The sequence below is a fragment of the Silurus meridionalis genome, chromosome 15 (assembly GCF_014805685.1).
Source record: "Silurus meridionalis isolate SWU-2019-XX chromosome 15, ASM1480568v1, whole genome shotgun sequence".
Lineage (NCBI taxonomy): Eukaryota > Metazoa > Chordata > Actinopteri > Siluriformes > Siluridae > Silurus > Silurus meridionalis.
In genome coordinates, this window is record NC_060898.1 from 7,474,240 (window position 1) to 7,497,856 (window position 23,617).

A 23,617-nucleotide genomic window follows, 5' to 3' on the forward strand; every position below is an offset into this window, starting at 1 on the left:
TCCAATGACCCCCAACGTAACTTGAAAATATCATAAATCGAAACATGGCCTAGCCTACCCAGTAGTCTTAAAAATTGGTTATTATTATGGGTAGTATCCTGTATATTGTAAATAATTAAACAAAAGAGAGTACATCATTTAGCAAAACAGAGCAATTTACAGTAGTGTAATAGATAAACTTTACAGTATATGTGAATGTAGCAGGGGGCACACAGACGAGCGCCGGTTTGTGAGTAAAGGCGGAACCGGATGCACTCTGTTTTAGTTTCCGGCGACAAAAGAGCTAAAACAGCTAAACACAAAAAATTCAATAAAACGCGTTCCAACACCGAGATAACTAAAATCTGCCGACCACTGGCAAGAGTAAGGCATCCTACAAGGCGTACACCCTGGCCGCGTACCAATGTACCGCATAACCGCTGCTACGTTTGCCTGCCGTGCAAACATTTAAATACGTTACAACTTTGTCATATTGGTATCGTCATCGTAAGATGAAAAAATCGTAACTCTGGGACTACCTTTAGATTCACCTCAGGTAATCTAGTCACTTGCATATTTTATTAGCAATTGAGCATTTGTGGTCAAAATAAGTATTTTATATGCACACAAAACATGATCTCTCATACTTACAGTAATAATTTCATCCTTAGTACTGATTGAACATTGGAGAGACTCTAGTCGGGCCACCAGGTCTGACACAGAGGACTGAAGCTCAGCAAGAGATATCTACAACACACACACAAACATTCCAAATGATCAGAATTAATTTTTTTTCTAACCTAGAAGTGCACACACAGACATACAAACACACCTTGAGCTGGTTTTCTCTTTTTAGAGCACTGTTGAGAGCATCTGTTTTCTGTGCAAGCTCTTTCTTCAGAATAACAGCAGGTTTCTTATTGCCTGCCAGAGATGTCACCATGTTCTCCTCACTGTACTGGGACAGCTCAGCTACAAAGACAGACCACAATTAGAATTCCCAAAAGAATGTTCACATGAGCAGTTTTTGCTAATATTCTGAAACTGGTACACTGCAACATTCAACATCACATAACCAAGTCCTACTCATTTTGCATCACCTCCTGACACTGTACATATATACATCACTGAAAATGGCTGGTTTATTGTAAGCACTGGTTAATACTGTTAACTGCTTACTCAACAGAAAAAAAAATTAAATAATGCAAGAAGAAAAAAAAAGAGCCCTTTGCAACACACAAACATACCTTCTTTCTCTTTCAATCTCTGTTGCAGCACATTGATGGTATGTCTGAGCTCTACCACCTGAGGGAGTAGAGCCTCACCCACCTTTGTCTCATTCAGATTGTGGTCTCTCTCCTGAGCATGGTCCAAAAGCTTCTGTAAGCACACAGATTATTTATTCTTAGATTGATTCGAAAAGGGAAATGCACCACAGAACATTATTTGATGGTTGCTGCATTCTTCTCTGCTCAAAACTTTCCCTTTCCTTACATGACAACAAATCATGTATTTTTTTTTATAAAACCTGAATATGTTTCAAATGAATAGTTTAAGAACTGAAATTCAGAAACTACATTGCTTTTGGTGGGTGCAATAATAACAAATATTACATCATCTGCTGCAGTAATTATTTTCTAGTAGGCATTAGGAAATCCACTGTAAATGTCCTTGCTGGTTCTGTTAAACAGTCCCATGTTTGCAAGCCCTTAACAACATTTTTCAACTGTATAATTTACACATATAAATATTTAATTATAATGAATATAATTTATAAGGAAGTGTTAAGCCTCACGTTGATGAGTGCATCCTTTTCATTCAGAGCAGCACTGATATGCTGAATGTTGCTGAGTTGCAGCCGGGTGTCTGCGAGCTGTCTGCGTAGATCCTGTAACTCGGCCGACCGATCAGAAAGAGCCTGTGCATGTCGCTCCGCACTCTCCTACACCCACACAAACACAGATACAGAGACTAGTTTCTAATAACAGTATGGCGCATTCATTTTTTTTTTTTTATTGCTTTCTCCGTGTGCACAGGAGGTATTATAGCTTTAGTAGCGTACCTTGAGAAGGTGGTCTTTGCTACTGATGGTGGCAAGCAGGTTCTCCACAGCTGTCTGGTTTTCACACACCAGACGCTCTCTGTGCTTTACTGCCTCAGCCAACATCGCCTCTGTGACCTTTAACCTCTGGCCCATCTGCTCTTTAAGATCATGTCCCTGAGACTCTGAATGACTAAGAACTGTACTAGCCATGTCCTACAGGAGAAAGAGGGAGAGGGAATTAGAGCTGGTGAACAAACACCAAACACATTTTTAGCCATTGTGGTTATGAATCAAATTGATAATAACTTGGCAATTAATGTAGTGTTACTATATACAGTATATGGCGCACGTTTCTGTGTTTGTACCTCGATGTCTTGTCGTTGTTGCAGTGAGTGTTGGAGCTGCTGGATGATGGAATCTTTCTCTCTCAGAGCTCGCTGCAGGTTCTCATCACTCTCCTGTTTGGAGCGCTGCAGATTTTTGAACGAGTTCAGCAGTTGCTGCAACTCCATGTCTTTCTCCTTCAATAATGTGTCGAAGTTCTAAACACACAAACACAAATTTTACTTTGATCTAATTTGGGTAAAAGCTACTTTTTTGGCAAACATACACATACATATTTGGGGCAACTCTTTTGTGTTTTTTTGAGATAGCTGGGGTCGAAATTAAGCGGAGACCTGACAACCTGGCATAACAATGGCTCAATAAAACTAATGTTTAATTAGCCCTGGTTAATTTTAACAATGTCATTGTTAAATCATGTTAAAAGTCGAACACTTACATTAACCGTCTCCTCATTGTAAGTGAGCAGGTTATTGAGGCGCTCCAGCTCTCTTTCCTTCTCTCTCATGCTCAGCTGCAGCAGATGAATTTCATTCTCCTTCTCCTCTACCACCACAAACTTTTCATCTAATGCTTTCTGCTCACATACACATACAATTCAAGTGTAAGTAATGATTTAATGTAGCTAAAAAGTTTTTACTGATTTATCTGTACTATATGAGTGATTATTTATAAGGGTGAAAAGGAAGAAATGAGAATACCTCTAGAGCCTTCTCCTTGTCCCTCAGCTTTTCTTTGAGCTTGGCCAGCATAACATCACTTCCTGCAGGAGCCCGGTCCTGCTCCAGATCCTGCACCATGCTCATGTATTCCTGAAAGAAAAAGAGATGGAAAGACAGAAAGAATGAAAGACAAATATTGCATAGGTATTTATTCTCTCAGAACATCAAATTATCAGTTTATATTCATGCACTTTTTGAATTACGCCAAAACAATATGAGACTGATAAACTCCTATAGAAAACATTTCCATCCAGCTAATGTTTTTTTTTGTCATTGCCTAAGGTTGACTGTTTACATATGTTTGGTGAGGAACAAAAAATGGTTTTAGGCCTGACAGGTTCAAAAGAGGGTGTATATCTATGTGTCTTCTGTGTGTTTTCACCTGTAGCTGCAGTTCTTTCTTTGTGAGGCTAGTGGTTAGATGTTGTATCGTGCTCTGCAGCTTATGTTCTGTTGTGTGGGCTTGTTCTTGCTGCGCTACAGACTGATGTTCTAGAAGGTTTTGACGCTCTGCCAGCTCTCCATTCAGCTTTTTCAGTTGGTTCTGCAGGTCCTAATTCACACACACACACACACGCAAAAACCCCTTTAGTCATTATTTGGCTTAAAATAAATGAAAACACATACTAACAAAACATACAATTCCCTTTTTTTAATGGTCCTTTGTATAGGAATTTCTGAATGATGTGCATTTATAAACAAATGACATGTCAAAATAATCTACGTATTTTCAGAAAAACATGAACATATAAATATTAAGGATTCCAGCCATTGTAAATGATCTATCTACGGTATCTTACAAAAGTGAGTACGATCCTCACATTTCAGCAACCATCTTAGAATATCTTCTTAAGGGACAATACTACAGTAATGAAACTTGGATATATTGTACAGAAGTGAATGTGCTATACATGTATAGCAGTACAGATTTACTGTCTTCTGAAAATAACTCAACATACAGCCATTATGGTCAAAATAACCATAATGGTTTATGGTTAATAATACTATTGCAATGTTTGCAATAATATAAATGAATGCAATATACTTGTTTATTATATTGATTAAATTGAGCAATTAATTAAATAGATTTTTTAATTGATAAATTGATTAAATACAATTTAATAAATGGAACAATTAAATTAAATATTAAAATTTTATATTTTAATATATATACATTTGTTAGACCGTTTGGGTAATACAGATGTATATAAGTGTGTGTGTGTGTGTGTGTGTGTGTGTGTGTGTGTTTGTTACATTTAATATTACACGTCTTCATTCCTTCCGTCCTATATTCATTCACTCCTTTGATATGCGAAATTGCCAGGATTTTCTCCTTTTAAGAGAAATTCTTAAAGCTGGACATAAAACACTAAATAATCCATATTGCTAGACTGTCGTACAACCAGGAAGTAGTAGCAGTTTTGTGTATGCACAATACAACGCACTGCAAATCGTATTGCCGGTGAGTAGCTACAGTGACGCTGCGCTAACTCTATTTTTCATACCCCTAGCACTGTTGTCTATGTTTTCAAATTTAATAATTAAAAAAAATGCGCTCAAAGTGTGAGGCGGAGAAAAAAAAAAACTTGTAATAAAAAAAAAAAAACCTTTAACTTTGTTGTGCACATAAAAAGTCGCATTTGGTACACGAAAAGGTTTGTTACGAATACGGTTACCGTTACACCACTACATATAATAATATAATATTAGTCTGCAATCAGACAGAAGTGTAGTCAGATAAATAAAAGTGATCAGGCCTAATCCACATCTCAGTAGGTGTGTGGAAATATATACTAACATTAATGGTCTTGTCTCCTTTCCTTTTTTGCTGCTGAAGCAGCTCCAGCTCATTCTCCAGCTGCTGTTTGTCCTGCTGCAGTAGTTCCAGTTGTGCATCTTTGCTGCTGAGTACACGCTGCAGTCTCTGAAGCTCCAGAAGTGATGAATGGCACTCCGCCTGCAGACGAGACAGCTCAGCATGCTGTGACTGCAAAAGGGCCTGTTGTTCCTCACCGCCCTACATCATAAACACACACATACACACACACATGTACTCAGACTAGAGAAATTGGGTAGAAATTGTGCTTTAAAGTTTTCAAAGGCTTTATATCTGTAATAGTATATTAGGTTATGACAGAAACTAATACTTTTTCCATTTGAATAAATTTAATTATAGCAAAAATTAAATAATAGGTTGCCAATCTGTTTTGGTATAAGAGGAATTGCAAAATTAAGCAATGCATATAAGGTGATTTAGATGTCAAACAATAAATGCCTTGTTCTAAATGTTCTAAAAGTCAAACAAGACATCCTACTCACCTGATATTTCTGTAGCTGAGCTTTGTGGAGAGCTTCCCTAGCCTTGGTTAAGGCTTGATCTTTCTCCTCTAAATTCCCATACAACTCATCCACCTGAGAGAGAAACAAAAATAAATAAGTAGTGCAAATATAGCCAGTTTTATTCTTTTCCAAACGTCTTGTCTGATGGGAACCGCGACCTGTCGTTCTTTCTCTTTAAGTAGGATGCTCAGGCCCTGAATGGTCTTGTCTCGTTTCAGGGCATTTTTCTTTTGGGCAGCTAGATCACTCTCCCTCTCCTCCAGTTGTCCAGAAAGGGTCTGTGTAGTAGAAAAGGAAAGAGAACAGTATGAGATAGAAATTTCACATTCTTGATAGATAATAATTAAAAAATACTGAAAGTTATGCCTCATAAATGCATGCTCACATTTATAGCAGAGGATTTAACTCAATGTTTTGTTCAACCCGATTCCTGTAGAAAGGAAAAAGGCGAACCGATTGTGTTGTGTCTATATGCATGTGTATACCTTGTTCTCTCGGTCAATCTCCTCCAGCCTGTGTCTTAGTGTTTGACTGCTGCTTTTAGCCGAGTTAAGCTCTTCAGCCAGCTGTCTGGTTTTCTGCTGCAGCAGGTTTAATTCATCCTGCTTCACCACACACACCTGCAAATGATCACAATATTAGATCCATAATGACTTTTAATTCTGTAACACTTTACCTTCAGAATGTAAACCAGTGTCTTTATGTTTAATGTATAGATTGAAAAAAGGGAAAAGGGAAAAATTTAAAAAAAAAATCACAGACTGGCACAAATACATATACAACACACACAAAACGTTCTGTTGGCTAAAAAGTGTACCTCTGTTTTAATAGCTTTGTATTCATCATTAAACTCCTTCTCCATCTCTCTTACTGCTTGCTCCAGTGTCACCATTTTTGCCTTACGCGTGTTAGCATTTTCAAACACATCCCTTGGTTTTAACTGGACAGGAATCCTGGTGCCTAAAGTCAGTGGCAGTGGGCGAGGCCTAATTTCCCGAAGCAACTCGAGTAAATCACGCAACTGCAGCAATGAGCCTCTGAGTATTTGAGTTTGCCTGAGATGTAGGGGTGCAGTGATAGCCTGCGTACAGCTGAGAGAAATGGCACATGATGTTACAGCGGACTTCTTTCTGATAAGTTCCGGATACTTGGAGTTTGTCGTAGGAACATAAGCGCTCCTGGAATTCTGAACTAATAAGGTTCGCCCAAGACTGAGTGAAACACTGCGCATCAACTGAGTCTGACTGATTCTCTGATGCAGGCCTGTAATTCCATTTGAACTGTTGACCCTTGACCCATGATGTGTGATCCCTCTATATCCTCCTGTGAGGTAGGGCTGCAATTTTTTTTGCTGCGCTTTTGGCTTCTCAAGGTGCTTTACCTCATCTTGACGCTGTTTCGGCTCGATTTTCTTCCATGGTTGTTTTTGTAGCTGAGGGTCATAAGTTAATCGATCCTGAGACTCATGTCCTTGTGAGTTATTAAACCAGTATTTCTGGGTTATGAGCACACTCAGTCTAGATCGCTCACGCTGCAGATGTTGCAATTGTGTAGCATGTGTTTTCTGCAGGTCTTTAACGGCGATGTCACACCGGACCACGCACTCCAGCAAAGACATGCACTTCCCACAAAGTAGTTCACTGCTCCCCTCTGGATAAAGATTACACCCCAAAACGCTGACCAGAACTACAGCAGGTCGTAAACGTCCGAATTTACCGAATAACAATTGAGACTTTGTGCCTGGCACACGGTCACCACAAACACGACACGGTTCCCACATCTCCACAAACGCAACTGAGACAAATCACTCCAACATGACAAACCAGACAGCGTAGCCTAGATTCCTTCACATAGATCAAACATGGCTTGAAGAAGAACTACTAGGATAATTTGTTTAATCTTTCTCTTGCTGTTTCGCCCTTTTACGATTTCATCTCTGCTATCCTTTCGGTTCGGAGCCAAATACAGTGCGCTAAAGCTGCACAGTGGAATAAAGCCTCTAATCCACCCTCCCACACACTCTTTAATCCTGTCCCTACCATCTAACTCAAGTGTCCAGGTCAAAGGAGTTATTTTGAAACACATCAATATCCTCTGTTGTAATATAGTACTATTTTGATTAAAAAATTCAAACTGTAAAATTAATAAAAAATATAAACTCACTTAATTAAATGGATGATTTTTACTTATAGGGTGAATATGAAAAATATGAAAAAAAAAAAAAAATAAAAAAAATGCGCCAGGACGCAATATGAATGTTTTAATGACGTACTAAATGAGAAATATACAAAAGTGAGAGTCGGAAAGGAATTAACACCAACAGTTTCATTCTCTCTCTCGCCGCGCACACACAAACATTCTCTGTCCCTCCCTAATTCTAATAACTTATTTATAAAACTCATTCATGTACCTATAATCTTATCACACAATTTTACCTCTCTGTGTGATTTAAAGTGAGCAGAATGTTAAATCTGTAAATAAAATAAACACTATATATAGTATATATATATATATATATATATATATATATATATATATATAGTATAATATTTACATATACTAACAGTTATTGTTGATTGAAATCCTTGCAACATACAATCACAAAGAAAAAAGCAAATGACTAATATGAACAGTGTCCATTTAAGAGATACTACTAATAATACTACTAAACATGTAGGTTTTACTTTTCATTCAAACGATTGATCACCTGTAACAAAACATTGTGCTAAATGAGGGTTTTCTCTTAAACAGGAAAAAAAAAAACACACTGGTGAATGCTGTGTGTCTGTGTCTAATAATTTATTTTAACCAGCAGCTAATCTGATTGTTGTGGGAGATTAGAGTCCTCTCACTGCAAGACACATGACAACCACAACAACAACACACACGCACAAACATTCAACCGAACATTGTGCGGGCCCGATCAGAAGCACAATATGGAGGCATATGGGATAACCTGTACATATACATATATATACATATACACACATACATAAAAATATCCTACCTTTTGCGTTATTGAACAACTTGTCAGTTCATACATGCTTTACAAACCTAGTTCTACAAGCACTTTAACACTACACACTCAAGGCAAATACAAACATGGCTGCTACTGAATGAATGGCATTTTATATATAATTTTAAAATTGAAATTGTTTCAAGTTCCTAATATTTTGGAAGTGGGGGTGTGCTGAAGCACCAGTTTGTGAATGGACTGGGTCGAATAAGTTTTCTGTGTTTTACTAAGTGCAAGCAAGGATAAAGTCAGATGTGTATTTAAAAAATAAATGTGAAAAAATTGGAAATATGGAAAATAAAGAGCTCCTTTTCGAGTTTTGCCAAGCCTTGCTTATTGTCTCCTATTTTCCTTTTGAACCTCGGAGAATGCTTCAGTCTTTTAAATGTACACACAACATTTCTCTCACCTTGTTCTCCTTCTCTGCTTTTTCTCGCTCACGATCTAATTCGTCTTTTAGAGCCTGTAGGAGCAATGAACAAAATAGAGGATTCTTTTGTTTTTTTATATTCCAGCAGTGTATATAAAAATGTACTGCATGTTCATTTAAGGAGTTAATACAATTAAAGCCCTCACAGTGACAATAAACTGACCTGTACTTCTGCATTCTTTTGGTCAATCAGTGTGTTAAGCTGAACCACCTGCTCTGCGATAGGCTGGTACTGGTCTTTCTTCTGAAGCTCTTCAATCAGAGCATTCTGGTTTTTGATGGATTCCTTAAAGTGCTCAATCAGCCTACACAAGAAAGAAGCAGCCACACCCAGTACATTAAACACAAAAGTGTTATTTTACATGCTTTTATCAGTTCTGAAATGTTCGAAACATGGAGTGCTTCGTAGTTACATACAGACACAAAATCAGAGCAGAGAAATATTATTCAAATATTCATTGTTAAATATATAAATTTAAAATATAAATTTATGGGGTGTTATATAATAAATAGAAAAGCAAATCTCTTTTTTGTTAGTAACATTATTAAAGTTGAAAGCAGATTAAAGTTATGCTGTTGTCTGCACTGTGATGTGATGTGACCTCTCAGTACTTTTTCACTTAATACTGCAAAATATCCATGATATGTTTTAGATACACTGTATTGCCAAAAGTTTGCGGACACCTGGTAATAAGCATGGCATGTGCTTTTTGAGCATCGCATTTCACATTTAGTCCCAAATTGCTCATATAATTCCCTTCACTCTTCTGGAAAGATGTTCCACTAGATTTTGGCATGTTCTTGTGGACATTTGTGTTTATCAGCCACAATCAGATTTGATAAAATCAGGTAATTATGTAGGGTGAGAAGGCCTGGGGTGCAATCAGTGTTCCAGTTCATCCCAATCTTTTCTGACATCTGATACAATTGTGACTCCAGCTTTGTTGTAACAGTTTGGAGAAGAAGCACATATGTCAGGAATGTTGAATTTTGAATCTATATAAACTTTCTATCCACGAGCCTTGTGTGTTTGCATCCCACACGCAATATTTTATGTGAGTTAAGTCACTACTTGTAAAAGACATGTTAATTTGTGATTTTGCTCACTGGTCTTTCTCCTGCAGAGCCTCCTGTAGTTTGTGATCAAGCTCAGGGGCGGAGCCAGCACTGTGCGAAGGTCCTGATTGAACAGCAGCTTTGAGTTCTTTCTCCAAACCTAGACTTCTCAACTTCTCTTGCTCAGCAATTGTAGCCATCTTCTCTACTTCTTCCTCTGCACAACGCAGAGACTGGAAAGAAAAAGAAGGGGAAAAAAAAGTAAGAATCGTAAATTGGTTTACATACCAGTAAACATTTATTTTTATTATTGCACAACTATAAAGAAAAAAAATTAGTACAGCTTTCCTCATGTGTTTGTGTATATTACCTCTTCCAAATCTTTTATCCGGGCATCGAATGCTTCTCTAAGTGAATTCATCTCTCTCTGAGAACGCTCCCTCAGGCCTTCTCCTGAATCTCTGTTCGCTAAACTCTCTAATGCTTTCCTAAACACACACATTAAAAACAGACATGCATGCATCTCTTATGTGTTTTCACCTAATGTAAATTTTACTGATGTAGAAAAGAAAATTGTCATTGAGAAAACAGCTGCTTTGATTGACAGGACGAGGGGCGGGACTTACGATGCAGACACGAGCAGTTCCTGTTTTTCAGCAAGGTCTCTCTTCATAGATTCCACCTCCACCTTCAACTCAATGTTCTACACACATCCACAGAAACAACACAGGATTCAAGACACACACACATTATTTCATTATTTGGTTGTTGTCCAGAAGACACAACAGTGAGTATTGTTTCATGTGCGAGTGTGTGTCTGGATGCGCTTGTCACCGTTTTGTAAAGTTCTTCGGTAGAATCGTCACATTTTTGCTGCACGTGCTCCTCCAGGAAGTAGATTCTTAGCTTCAAGTTAAAGTTCTCTTTTTAGAGCTGTAATTTGCTACAACACAGGAAAAAAACCATTCTGTCACACAAATCATTTACGTATAACGTGTTTAACATTATTCTTTAACAACGTTTTTTTCTGTGTTTAATTTTCAGACCTTTTCAGGACTAGTCTAACCAAACATGAATAAACATGACCAATGAGGGTACAATTAGGCTACACAGAAAAGGGGGATGATTTGACAGTCTACCAGCCACTCTGTGTGCGTGCGTGCGTGTGTGTATTTGCCACTTAACGTCGGTTATCTCGATCCGCATGACCAATCGCCGGCTTTTGCCACGTCACCATCTCACTACCGTATTTTTGCGTATATAATACGCGTCCTATAGAAAGTTTTACATACCCCTCACCCAGGGTGCATTTTATATATGCGAAAATACGGTAGTGAGACGGCACTGTGCAGCCGCAGAAAAACTCGCGGAAGCGGCGGAAAAATCAAGCCTTACAGATGCTACAGGTGTAGGATACTTTTCAGACCTGTGTGTCAGAGTGAAATAACTCAAGAATTTAATTTTGATACTGGTTAGCTTTTTATAAAAACAAACTACACCCCGCACATTTTTTGTGATTTTGTGAGCGATCTTTGAGTTTGCAATGTTGGAGAATATAATAAAGGTTTGTTTTAAGAATCGACGGTGGTTTGTATTGTATACTGGTAAATCTCTGCTGTTATTTGGTGCACTTATGCCTTTTGTTGTTAACAAACATGTATGTACATTTTTATAGCATGCCTTCATTAAACAAATCGCGGCAACGCTGTTGTGTAAAAAAAAACCTCCAAAAACACGTGCATGCACATTCTCATTTATTAACGCACATCATGTACACAAAGAAATTTTCAGCACGTTAATATACTGCCGCCATATTGGTTTTCGTTTATCTCGATCATTGGTTATCTCGACGCTTTTTGGCGACCCCCTAGGACATCGACATAACCGGGTTCCACTGTATTGAAATATGTTGAAATGCTTCTACATCAACAAATTATAGTAGTTGTTTTTTCCCAGATGAAAGTCAGAAATTTATAGCTACAAACTTTAATTAATTGCTTCCTACATGTAGCTGTCCTTACAGTAAATACATTCATCATGAGGAACTTCATATATATATATATATATATATATATATATATATATATATATAAAATTATAAATAAAATCTTCAATGAAACACACATTTATTCACGACATCCGTTCTTTAAGCAGGTATAAAAAAAAGAAATTAACTCCACCCAAATAGAATTTTTAATCACTAAACATTTGTTTTACTGGTCAGCCAAGTATCAAATCATGTACCGAAGTCCGGCAATTAAACTGTCGGTGTGGAAACATAGCAGCTCTGTTTGGTGTCGATTTACATAATTTAAAGCACCATAATTACTTTAAAACACTTTATACTTTCTTGTACAGGAATATATTACGATCTTTACTGTCATCTGAACATGTAAACACACTTGTTTGTTAAAGCAACTTGCTCAGTGCAAAGAAAGAGAAGAAATGGGAACTTGGTATTTCTAATTCTATTTTTCATGTGTCTAATAGAAATGAACAAGTTCTTTGAAAAACATCTTGACCTTTGAAACATGTCTAGTCTTCATGTCCTATATATATATATATATATATATATATATATATATATATATATATATATATATATATAAATAGATAGATAGATAGATAGATAGATAGATAGATAGATAGATAGATAGATAGATAGATAGACAGACAGACAGACAGACAGACAGACAGACAGACAGACAGACATATAATAAGAGTAAAATTATGTGCTACTTATGGCAGGGTGTTCGACAACATTATGTATGTAAGTTCTGCTTACATTCTCATAGTCTTTCATGGTCATGGCTTTGGTTGGAGACATCTTCTGCCCAGGGAATAGGGGAGCTGAAAAACAGAGAAGACAGGAAGAAGTAGTTGATGAAAAAAAAGACACTAACATTCGAGCTACACCAGTTTATGGTTCCAGCTGTCCACATGGCCCTCTCTCTCCCACTCAGTTGGATCATATGGAATAATTACGTGTGTGTTTTTGTGGGTTACCTGTCATGTTGTCAATAGTGATGTCTGCACTGTTCAGCGAGTCCGGGAGTCTACAGCTGTAGAAATAAGCACACATTATCAGAGTTGGTTTAACACACAAATACCCACACATGCACACAAGCTCGAAAAAAACAAAGACTCGCTCATTAAATTAAATACACAATAAACCATTCAACACTGCAGTTTTATAAGACACGCGCATGCACACACCCTTCTAAATGTAGAGGGGCTTTTTCATGGTGCTTGTGAATACAGCTCCATGGCACACACAGGCACACACACACAGTACTGGATGTTATTCACTGACTGATCCAAAGGCATACAAGCAGACAAGCTTATACAATTTGACAAAAATGTATCTACCAATTCAAGAATTTGGCTCTATTTTCCATCTCATTTTTGTTCTTTTATAAAATTTCTCTTCCATAAGTATAAACATTAAAATCTTGACTTAAATAAATAGCATTTATATTGCCTCCAAACTATGTCATTATATTTAAAGGTATTTCTTGCAGTAACTATAGAGTATTTTAAAGATGTCAACAACAACAAATGAGCTGTGTTGATATTGTGTATGTCTCCCTAAAGCAGGGCTCCAGACAAAATAAATAAACAAATAAGGAGCCACTGGCTCCTATGAGGAAAACAACAGGCGCTAAATTATATTTTAAACTTTTAAAAAAATGTATCATTCACTTCCAGTCATCCTGTCGTGTGCCATATTTTTACAGCATGGCCTGGGAACTGAAGCGATCATACGGTGTTTTCTGTGGCGCTCCTGCGATTATGTGATCACGAGCATTTTTATGATTTTGACTATGCTGTGTTTTCTTACTGTCTCTTATTGAAATGATCTGTTCCGGTAATGAAATCAGTTTCCCCGCACTTTCTCTGCCCGCTTTAGAGCAGAAGTCGCACAACATTTTCTGCGTCTCGTGATCAAACCTCAATTATGAAAACTCTTGAATCCAATAAGTTTTTTAAATGTCTTTTGTCACATTTATTTACGTTTCCACTGACTGTTAGAGAAAGATGGTTGCTCTCCCTCTCTCCAACACTGGCACAAGTGCAGCCTGCTTTTTTTTACCAACACGTGTGTCATCAGCGGAAGAGTTGGACGGAGATGGAGACTTTGAAAAAGTCTTATATTTTTAGTTCCGACATGTTTTTCCTGATGCGGAAAGGTGAGTTTTGCTTTAACTTCCCGGTTATTTTGGCGCTTTAACGCGGCGCATGCGCCTTAGTTTATCACGTCAACAAATTGTGACAGGCCATTCCTTACAGAACACGCACATAAAAAGCCATAACATGCGGATTTAACGTTTATAACGTGTACATTTATATGGTCGCAGATGGCGCGATCTAGTCAAAAATATGAGACCATTTGAGTCGCAGTCTGGAGCCCTGTGTAAAGCACTTCGGTTGGCGCCATATTTAAATCACGTAGCTGTCAAAACAAAATGACTAGCACATTTTTTTGTTTAGATAGAACAGATATAAACAGTTACCATATTTAATATATAATAATAGATGATAACGTGGAATTACTCAGAACATTAAGCGTTTACCTGAAGTACCGTATCCAGATGTGTATTATACTCTGGTTGAAACCGATTGCGTCTACACGAAAAAAGCGTAAAGATTGATAGTAGTCTGGATGTCTAAAATTGCTTCCTCAGCGGAAAAGTCGAGAATGTTACCTCATACAGTTAGTATGATCTAGGGTTTGGTGACGATCGGAGAAAGTTCAAAGCTTTAAAAACGTGCTGTTTGGTTGGTTGCTATGGTAACTGGAGAGCGTATTAGTGTGCATTGCACTTGCATGGCCTGGTAAGTCTGTATGTCTACGCTGATATTAAAGCACAGTGCTAACGGAATTCTTTTCAATTGTAGGGAGTGAAATTTAAGGTTATAAATGATGTACTACAACTGTAAATAAGATCTGGAGATAATAGCAGTGATTTGGAATAGGCTGGGAGTTGTGAGAGTGTACAGAAAGAGATGAGGTGCACTGTTTAATTCACTGTGGCCATGAGTTTCACCATGTTCAATAAACCAAATATTGAATTTTTGAGCCCCTTGTCGGTAACCTAACTGCAGAATAAATTGTGTTCCATCATAACTTACTGCGTACATAATTATTTCATACGTTCTCGAATGGTTGTGGTTAGATTAGGTGAAGTGTGTAAGCCATGTTGCGATAGAACAGTGTGTGTGATAGGGATTGACTGCTTTATCTGTGTGTGGTTACGAATGAACAAGAAGGTGCATGCAATTCAATGCTGGCTAACGTGTCTAATTCATCAGGGGGTGTTGGTTTTTCATAAAAGCACATATCCACGAGTTGCTAGTCAGTATTCAGCCCTCTCTCTTCACTGCTGCAATCCAAGCGTCACATTGTTGTTTTTTCTTTCAGTAATGTAAACACTTTCATTTCCCAAAGCAAATTAGTGCCTGGTCTGAGAGAGCATGACCAACATGTTCCTAGTTTTAATTTTGACATTTTTAATCGCAAGAATAAATCATTTGTCCCAATATCACTGTGTGTAAGTCGTCTCTGAGCAATGTTTTGAACGTGCACGTTAGCTGTCCAGAAAGGTCCAAGGACCAAAGACGTCACTTACTCACATGAACAAAAGGTTGTTGAAATTGTCTATATAAATGACAAAATAAAAATAGTAGCATTTAACACTTTTTAACACATCATAGTATTTAGAGCATTACAAACACATACAAATTCAAATTTCAGTAAAAAAAAAAAAAAAAAAAACTGCAAACAACATTCACAGGGTTTATAATCTAACAACAATAGGAAAAACTAATGAAAATGTTGTAGCTTAAAAAAAAAGAAAGAAAGAAAACCCTTCTGTCAAAGTGCATTAAACTTAACAAACCATGAACTAACTTCAAAACAGTTTAGAAACATTCAAACCAAGTAATAAACATCTCATCATCGTCATCATGTCAATATCATCTACATCGTCCATATTGATGGATGACAAAATGTTTTTTATGGCATAGGAACTCAACCAATATATCATAGATGATATGAGATGGGACCGCCCAACTGCACGGATTATGAACTTTGCTTCACAACAACCATTATTCATGAAAGTTGGTCATATGCTTATTGAATGCTTCAATGTACCATCATATACGTTTACTATTTGGATCAAGGTTTGTGGACACCTGACCTTAAGGTTCGTATGTGTTTCTTGATCATCCCATTCAGCATTTAGTCCCAATTTATTTTTATTATAATAACCTCCAAACATCTGGGAAGATGTTCTACTAGATTTTGGAGTGTGGTTGTAGACAGTTGTGCTCATTTAGCCACAATGATGTATTAAAGTCTGGAACTGAGGTAAGGTGAGATGGTCTGGGGTGCAGTCCCAAACGCCACCCAAAGGTGTTCACAGTGGGGTTGAGATCACAGCTCAACAGCAGGCCATTTATTTACATTTATGGCATTTGGCAGATGCCCTTATCCAGAGAAACCTGTAGTGACCAAGTTAATACAATTGGCTTGATAGTACAGACGCTCCCCACCTTACAAACTATAAACAACGACCGTTCATAGCATAAATATGTTTATAAGTTGTTACTGTGGTTGTTATTGACTACGCATATCTCCTAATGATGAAATAGCTATAAATACTATCAAATAGATAATGAAATACACTAAAACAAATCGAAATATTGTATACAATATTTTAAATTAAGTAAAAAAAAAAAAATTCACTTGAAACAATTCATTGGCCCTAGTCCGGTGCGCATCATGTAGACTTGTTACGGTCGACAACTTGCTTTTCACTAGCTTTAACAAATTTCACTTTGTTTGTTCATATCTGCGAAAGTTCGTAAAATGAATGTTCGTAAAGTGGGGAGCATCTGTACTGGGATTTCAACTTGACCTATTGATCCAAAGTCCAAACGCCGGGACGCTGTCATTCTGGAACACAAAAGACATTCTGTTGGCCTCCAACTTTGTGGTAACAGTTTTGGGAAGAGCCACATATGGCTGGAAATGTCAGGTGTCCCAATATGTTTGTCCATAGTGTATTTCTAATAGACATGAAACATTCAGTAATTTATAAGATTGTTACAGAAAGCTTATAAAAAGAAAACATACGTCAAGCAAATTAAACATCATGAGAAAAAAATGAACAGAAAGCAGGAGAGCAGAGATTGGATCCGAGGTTGCTCAAATGAATAAAACCATTGGATAGTTGGACGTGCACTTTTACCTGCAGGACGTTTTAGTAACTACATTTGGCTAGATAGGTTTTGATTCAGTTTAGAATGTTTTACTATGATTTAATCAATGGCACTTCACCAAAATATGCTGGATCGGATATGAGAACTGAAAAAAGAGAAGGGATTTGAACAAATCCTGTAATAAACTGAAAGATCTGACTGAATTTGGAAAAGGAAATGTACAATTATGATATAATAATGTATAAATATAATTGTTCTATTTGCAAATCAAGTGATTTATGTGTGCAACTTCTGTGCCTCATAATGACTAAGCTTTCTTCTTGTATTTCTGCCATACCCATTGCTTACAGCTGCATGAATAGAGTGAGGGGAAAGCAGGCTACTACTGGACTCTGGGGCAATGAAAAGGTTTTTAATTGTAGGTTTGTTTAATAATTTATCTTACCCCTCCAAAAAAAAAAAAAACAGCAGCACAGTGAGCAAAAACTGTTTAATGGTGCAGTATAATGAAGTGCTATTGTGTAAACTGTTTGTTTTTCTGACTTCGGGACAGTCGCACTGGATCTGTTCTGGCGTGACTCGAAAGCATCAGGTTGCACAATCAGCTCACTTACGACATAGTAATGGATTCAACAAACACTAAATCTAAAAGCAGCAAATAACAGCAGCAGTCAACGGTTCTATTTTTAAGTCACTGTTGTGTTTTTCAGCGAATGATATGCTTTTATACACAAATACTAGGGGTGGCACGGTACATAGAAAAACACCCGAACCGTTCGGTTTGCTTGTCTCGGTTCGGTTTGTGTGTGCTCAGTTTCGCCTCAGTGTCGCGTGAACATACATATAGACAGTAAAAGTTGAGTAAGGAGTGCTGCAGTGGAGTGGAGGAGCAAGTGGAGAAGAATGAAGGCTGCCCGAAGTTGGCGGATTCAAATCCGGTATGTGGGAACATTTTGGATTTCATGTTACTTACGATGACAACGGAAATAAAACAGTAGATAGAACTGCGACTGTGTGCAAGCATTGAGCAAAATGCATTCAATATGCTAATGGCAACACTTCTAATATGACAGTTCATTTGAGAAGACATCACGCCAATGTGTCGATAAGCACAAACAGGAGAGAGCCGGTTAGGAAACAACTTCTACTGTCTGCAGCATTTAAGCAGCCTCTCAGTGATCAGTTAGACAAGTTAGCCATAAATAAAGCATTGGGGATGTTTATAGCAAAAGATATGCAACCGTGCAGCGTGATTGAGTGTGAAGGATTTCGTCAGCTGATGAATGTACTCGAGCCGCGGTTTAATATTCCCTCTCGCCGACACTTTTTTTTTTGCCAAATAAACGAAAAGCATGTCATCATCAATGTCTTCTCTCTTGCTGTATCAAAATCTCACGTAGCTTTTACTCAGAGATGGTCCCAATAATGTGCTTAAAGTCAAATCAAATTCAGTAAGTGCATGATTACATTACAAAAATGTTAATACTGTATCCTAAATTGTGGATAATTAAGCTAATAAGCCATATATCAAATGCTAAAGGAAATTTCTGGAGTGTTGAAGATTAAAAGAACAAATAACAAGAAGAACCATACAGAACCGAAAACCGTGACCCTAAAACCGTGATATGTACCGAACTGTGGGTTTTGTAAACCGTGCCACCCCTAACAAATACATATTTTTGACTCTTTTTTTAAACCTGTTTGTCTACTACAGTAACTTATGTGTTTTCAAATGTGATTTACTGCGGCTTTACTACGTTCAAATGCTTGTTTTCAATGTTTGTATATTTTATTTATGCATATATTATTTAATTATTATACAAAATTAAATGTATTACATTCTAGATGCTTATATCTTCATAACAAAATCAGGGCTGCAACTAACAATTATTTTGATAATCGATTCATTATTATTGTTGGCAGTAGTAGAAGAAAGCAGATGATGGAACAGTATGACCTTTTTAATGTTCCATACACAAATGTTGGCATTCTGCCCTTCTGATTATTCCACACATATATATATATATATATATATATATATATATATATATATATATATATATATATATATATAAAATCACCAAAAGGCTGTAGTCTACCAGTTACTATAAGGATATAATTATTCATAAGAAGTAAGAAGTATTAGTCAAATTCTGATATTAGGATTTTATTGAAAATGTGACACTGACATTTTTACCCTTTTGCATTATCATGTGTTTCTATCATGCATTTTTATGGTACTCTGGCAAATCAGTGTTTTTAATAACATAATTGTGTGATTAGAATCAGCATATTTGAAGCATCATTGAGCAGAATGTGCTTCGAGTTTTACTTCTGATGGGGTGATGAGTCAATGAGTCAAAAGTAAAAGATGTGTCGGAAGAATAGATGGTCAGGGTTTGAGGTGGTTTCCGTTAGAGAGTCATGAACAGGCCAAAGCTTGGACCATGAATAAAATCACGTTACTCTTTAAAAAAATAAAATAAACAAGTAATGGATCGATTCTGCCAATATGATTTTAAAACACTAAAAGAACCAAGCTGCCCGAAAATAACGGGTGGCGGACGAGGCAATAGTGCCACCTCTCTGTCTGGTATTAGTGATGGCCATTGCACAGGTTGCAGAAGAGGGAATATAAAGATTGTGCATAGCTTCCATTCAATTGCCTGACTTTCTATCCACTGAATAAAATCCTTCTTCTTTGACTTCAACCCTGGATGCTAAACTTTTGCTCGGCATTTTAACTTTGTAACTGATCTCTCTCTCTCTCTCTCTCTCTCTCTCTCTCTCTCTCTCCCTGTTCAACAGTCATTCATTCAGTTTTCAGTACCAGGTTGGTGCATTTCTGTATATAATTAAGCAGATTCCTGCCAAACACAGAAATTATGGTTGTGTGACTGTTTTGGTTTTGTGATTGTTGTGTGTGTGTACAGAAGCCTCTCTCACCGCTTCCTCACAGTGACTCTAAACACCCTACTTCCTTTCCGGTGAACACACACACACACACACACACACACAAGACCTTGTACACCATCACAGAATGGGACCCGAGGAACAGAGAAAACTCATTAAAAGCTACATGAAAAAGTGGTAAATAAAATCGGAGTGTCGTGTGACAGTATAAGCTGCACATCAATTTACCTGTGTGTTAATAATCATAACATCATCAACACTAACAACTCGTTTACTTATTCATCAGCACCATAAGGACAGCGAGGACTCAGATCATTCTCACCTTACTATATGCGCTTGATCCTGCAGGTCATTTAGAACAGCAAGAAACGCTGTTTAAACATCTTCCATACATCACACATCTTTCACACATCTTCCTCTAAACCTCACATCACTCACACATCGCTTTTCCACTCTGTGAAGTCTAGAAGTCGCACACTAGCAAACTACAGAGTAGAAACAAGACGCCGAATAAGATGAAACCAGATTACAGAGTTAACATCGAAATAAATAGTTCCAAAGCAAGTTCAAGTACAATTTATATACTGTTTTTTTTTATTTGCTTTCAGATAAAAACTTTTTACATAGTAGCCATGACAACCCGCGGGCACTAACCCGTTCCCGTTAGAGGTGTTCTATTATAAATTACTACATCTCAACTTTACGAGGTTTGGGACGCAGCCTGGATGTAATAACCCAATATGACCAATATTAAATGTCTGATTATCAAATTTACCTACCTACTGGATAACTGTCATGGTGAGAGAAAAGACTTGACACAGAAGGACAGCGTTTCCGCTTCGCCTTGCGCTAATTTCCTCTTTTTTTCTGTCTGAAACTCGTACTAACGGCGCTTCCTCGGTAGCTGCGTGCTATTTGTTGTGACAGCGCGCGACGCGAACGCACGAGCGGGAACCAAACTAACTGTCACTGCGCAGTCAGGTCAGGCCGGAGCAACTGGAAGACGCGCCGGATATGACGTGTGTCACCGTCTAAAGCGCCGGAATGGAACTGATACAGTGATATAACGGGCTTTAATCAATTCAGATATATAATATATATAACAATGATATCGTTAACATAACGATAATAACATAATAATAATAATCTTTATTTTATTTAATTTAATTTATTATATATATATATATATATATATATATATATATATATATATATATGAGAAGTAATTATCCATAAATTAATTACTGCTAGGATTTATATCATGAACAAAAATTGGCAATGTGCTGCTATCTCTGTATGTATGTATGTATGTATGCATAAATATATAATATACAAATACCAATGACTTAACGTTGATGTGAAACCTCTGGCTGTACCTGACAGTATCAAAAGCATCTTCTTCCAATACTTTAGCAATACTGTACACTTAATTTAATGTTTTATTTATTGTCCAGAGTGAAATCCTTCTGATTATTGATTTGCTGTGCTGTGTACAATGGCTTCTGTCTGCACGTTGACTGCAAATGAGTCATTTCACTGTGTGGAGTCCAAATTATTGTGCATTTATTTTTCCTATTATTATTATTATTATTTGAATCTATTCATGTGCTGTTTAATCTTATATGGTTTGATCTGCTGTTTATAAATGAAACAGATGTGCCAGCTGTGTACTGAAGTTAGTTTTGCAAGCTTTCTGACTCAGTAAAATGTAATTCTGTGCCAAAGTCACTTTATATAAACTAAGCTTGTGATCTCACTGACAGTCTGCAGTTTTGTTCTGGTGCGTTTTGATATATACAAATAAAATATATAAAGATAAAAATCCCCGTGTGTCAGTGAGTTGGACAGACAGACAGACAGACAGACAGCGCGCTCTGTAGTCGTTATTTTTCAAAAGAACTGAACCGGCCTACCTTCCATTAATGTCAAACGGCAGCGTTTGATCCTCCCCTACCACCGAATCCATTTTTGTTCCTTGTAATCCTGTTTATCTGCAAAATCCCAGTAAATAATATATATATATTTACTTTTTTAATTAAAAACCCAACAGCACGTAAACATTTCAAAGCCGACTAGGTACCGCCATTTTAGACCAGTGACGTCACTACCCGCTGAAGGGGTTGGGCAACGTGCTGCAGTGCTCTTCACTGATTGGACCAATCAAAATTGATTCCATTTCCTGCCACTGTTATTGGTCTATATCTCGATGGGACCTTTCAATCTTTTACAGACCTATTGGTGTTCGTAGACTTGTAGACTATTCCTGTAACATGTTTTTATAATATAATTACACATAACAAAAGGTTTTCCAGACAAAAATACCGTCCAAATCATTTGGTTTCCAACAAAATGGGATAAAACATTTTTTTATTTACTACACTGTTTTTGTGTAGTGAACATTTGCATACATTAGATTTCTCAGTCACCTTCAGCAACTGCTTTATGCTGATCAGGATCTGGATCAGGAAAGATCCTTGGAATGCTGGGCAAATGACTGGAATATGGACAAATGTATTGGAACACCTGATTTTATGTTAAGCCCTATGTTGTTCTTCCACTATTTTTTGGAGCACTGTAAAGGATGTCTAGATACAGTAGCATTACATTTTCCCTTTACTTGAGCTCGGAAACTCAAACATGATTTAGTATCCAGCTGTATCATATGGTTTACATGAAGTGGAAGATCTTTAGTGGCCTGCTGTAGAACTCTGATCTCAACCCTACTGAACACCTTTGGAATGAAGTAGAACACTGAGTGCACTCCAGGCCTCCTCTCCTCACCTTACCTATATCAGTACCTGACTTTAATAACACCCTTGTAGATAAATTAGCACAAATCTCCACAAGCACACCTCAAAATTTAGTGAAACATCTTCTCAAAAGAATGGATGCTATTATGACAGCAAATAAGGAATAAATGTGGAATGGGAACCTATGGTCAGGTGTCCACAAACTTTTGTTCATATAATGTAGTGTACGATAGATAGGTGGCCAGTCAGGCAGACACGCATACTTACATTTTACACAGACCATTTTGTGGAGTTTGAAGAAAAAAAAACCCAGAGAGCTCAGCGGAAGCCCATACAGAAATGGAGAAACTGCAGACTTTTGGTCTGTACTGTATATATATATATATATATATATATATATATATATATATATATATATATATATATATATATATATATATATATATATATATATATATATATATATATATATATATATATATATATATATACAGTACAGACCAAAAGTTTGACACACCTTCTCATTCAAAGAGTTTTCTTTATTTTCATGACTATGAAAATTGTAGAGTCACACTGAAGGCATCAAGGGCTATTTGACCAAGAAGGAGAGTGATGGGGTGCTACGCCAGATGACCTGGCCTCCACAGTCACCGGACCTGAATCCAATCGAGATGGTTTAGGGGTGAGCTGGACCGCAGAGTGAAGGCAAAAGGGCCAACAAGTGCCAAGCATCTTTTGGGGAACTCCTTCAAGACTGTTAGAAGACCATTTCAGGTGACTACCTCTTGAAGCTCATCAAGA

At 37.1% G+C, this 23,617-nt stretch overlaps 1 protein-coding gene across 1 annotated transcript in view; it reads right to left on the minus strand.

Annotated features, from left to right (window-relative positions):
• The window catches only part of cdk5rap2 (CDK5 regulatory subunit associated protein 2), a 38,703-nt gene extending 16,545 nt beyond the window's left edge, over positions 1 to 22,158 (minus strand). The window contains 23 exon segments of the mRNA XM_046868457.1: positions 631 to 726; positions 812 to 951; positions 1,227 to 1,359; positions 1,775 to 1,921; positions 2,042 to 2,236; positions 2,389 to 2,565; positions 2,805 to 2,942; positions 3,067 to 3,177; positions 3,470 to 3,640; positions 4,886 to 5,104; positions 5,407 to 5,499; positions 5,586 to 5,705; positions 5,913 to 6,047; positions 8,853 to 8,906; positions 9,037 to 9,178; positions 9,981 to 10,162; positions 10,300 to 10,417; positions 10,556 to 10,632; positions 10,764 to 10,857; positions 10,859 to 10,872; positions 12,715 to 12,779; positions 12,936 to 12,991; positions 21,980 to 22,158. Coding sequence (XP_046724413.1) covers positions 631 to 726; positions 812 to 951; positions 1,227 to 1,359; positions 1,775 to 1,921; positions 2,042 to 2,236; positions 2,389 to 2,565; positions 2,805 to 2,942; positions 3,067 to 3,177; positions 3,470 to 3,640; positions 4,886 to 5,104; positions 5,407 to 5,499; positions 5,586 to 5,705; positions 5,913 to 6,047; positions 8,853 to 8,906; positions 9,037 to 9,178; positions 9,981 to 10,162; positions 10,300 to 10,417; positions 10,556 to 10,632; positions 10,764 to 10,857; positions 10,859 to 10,872; positions 12,715 to 12,779; positions 12,936 to 12,991; positions 21,980 to 22,032 — 2,730 coding nt within the window. The 5' untranslated portion in view covers positions 22,033 to 22,158.
• Between the last annotated feature and the right edge of the window lie 1,459 nt (positions 22,159 to 23,617).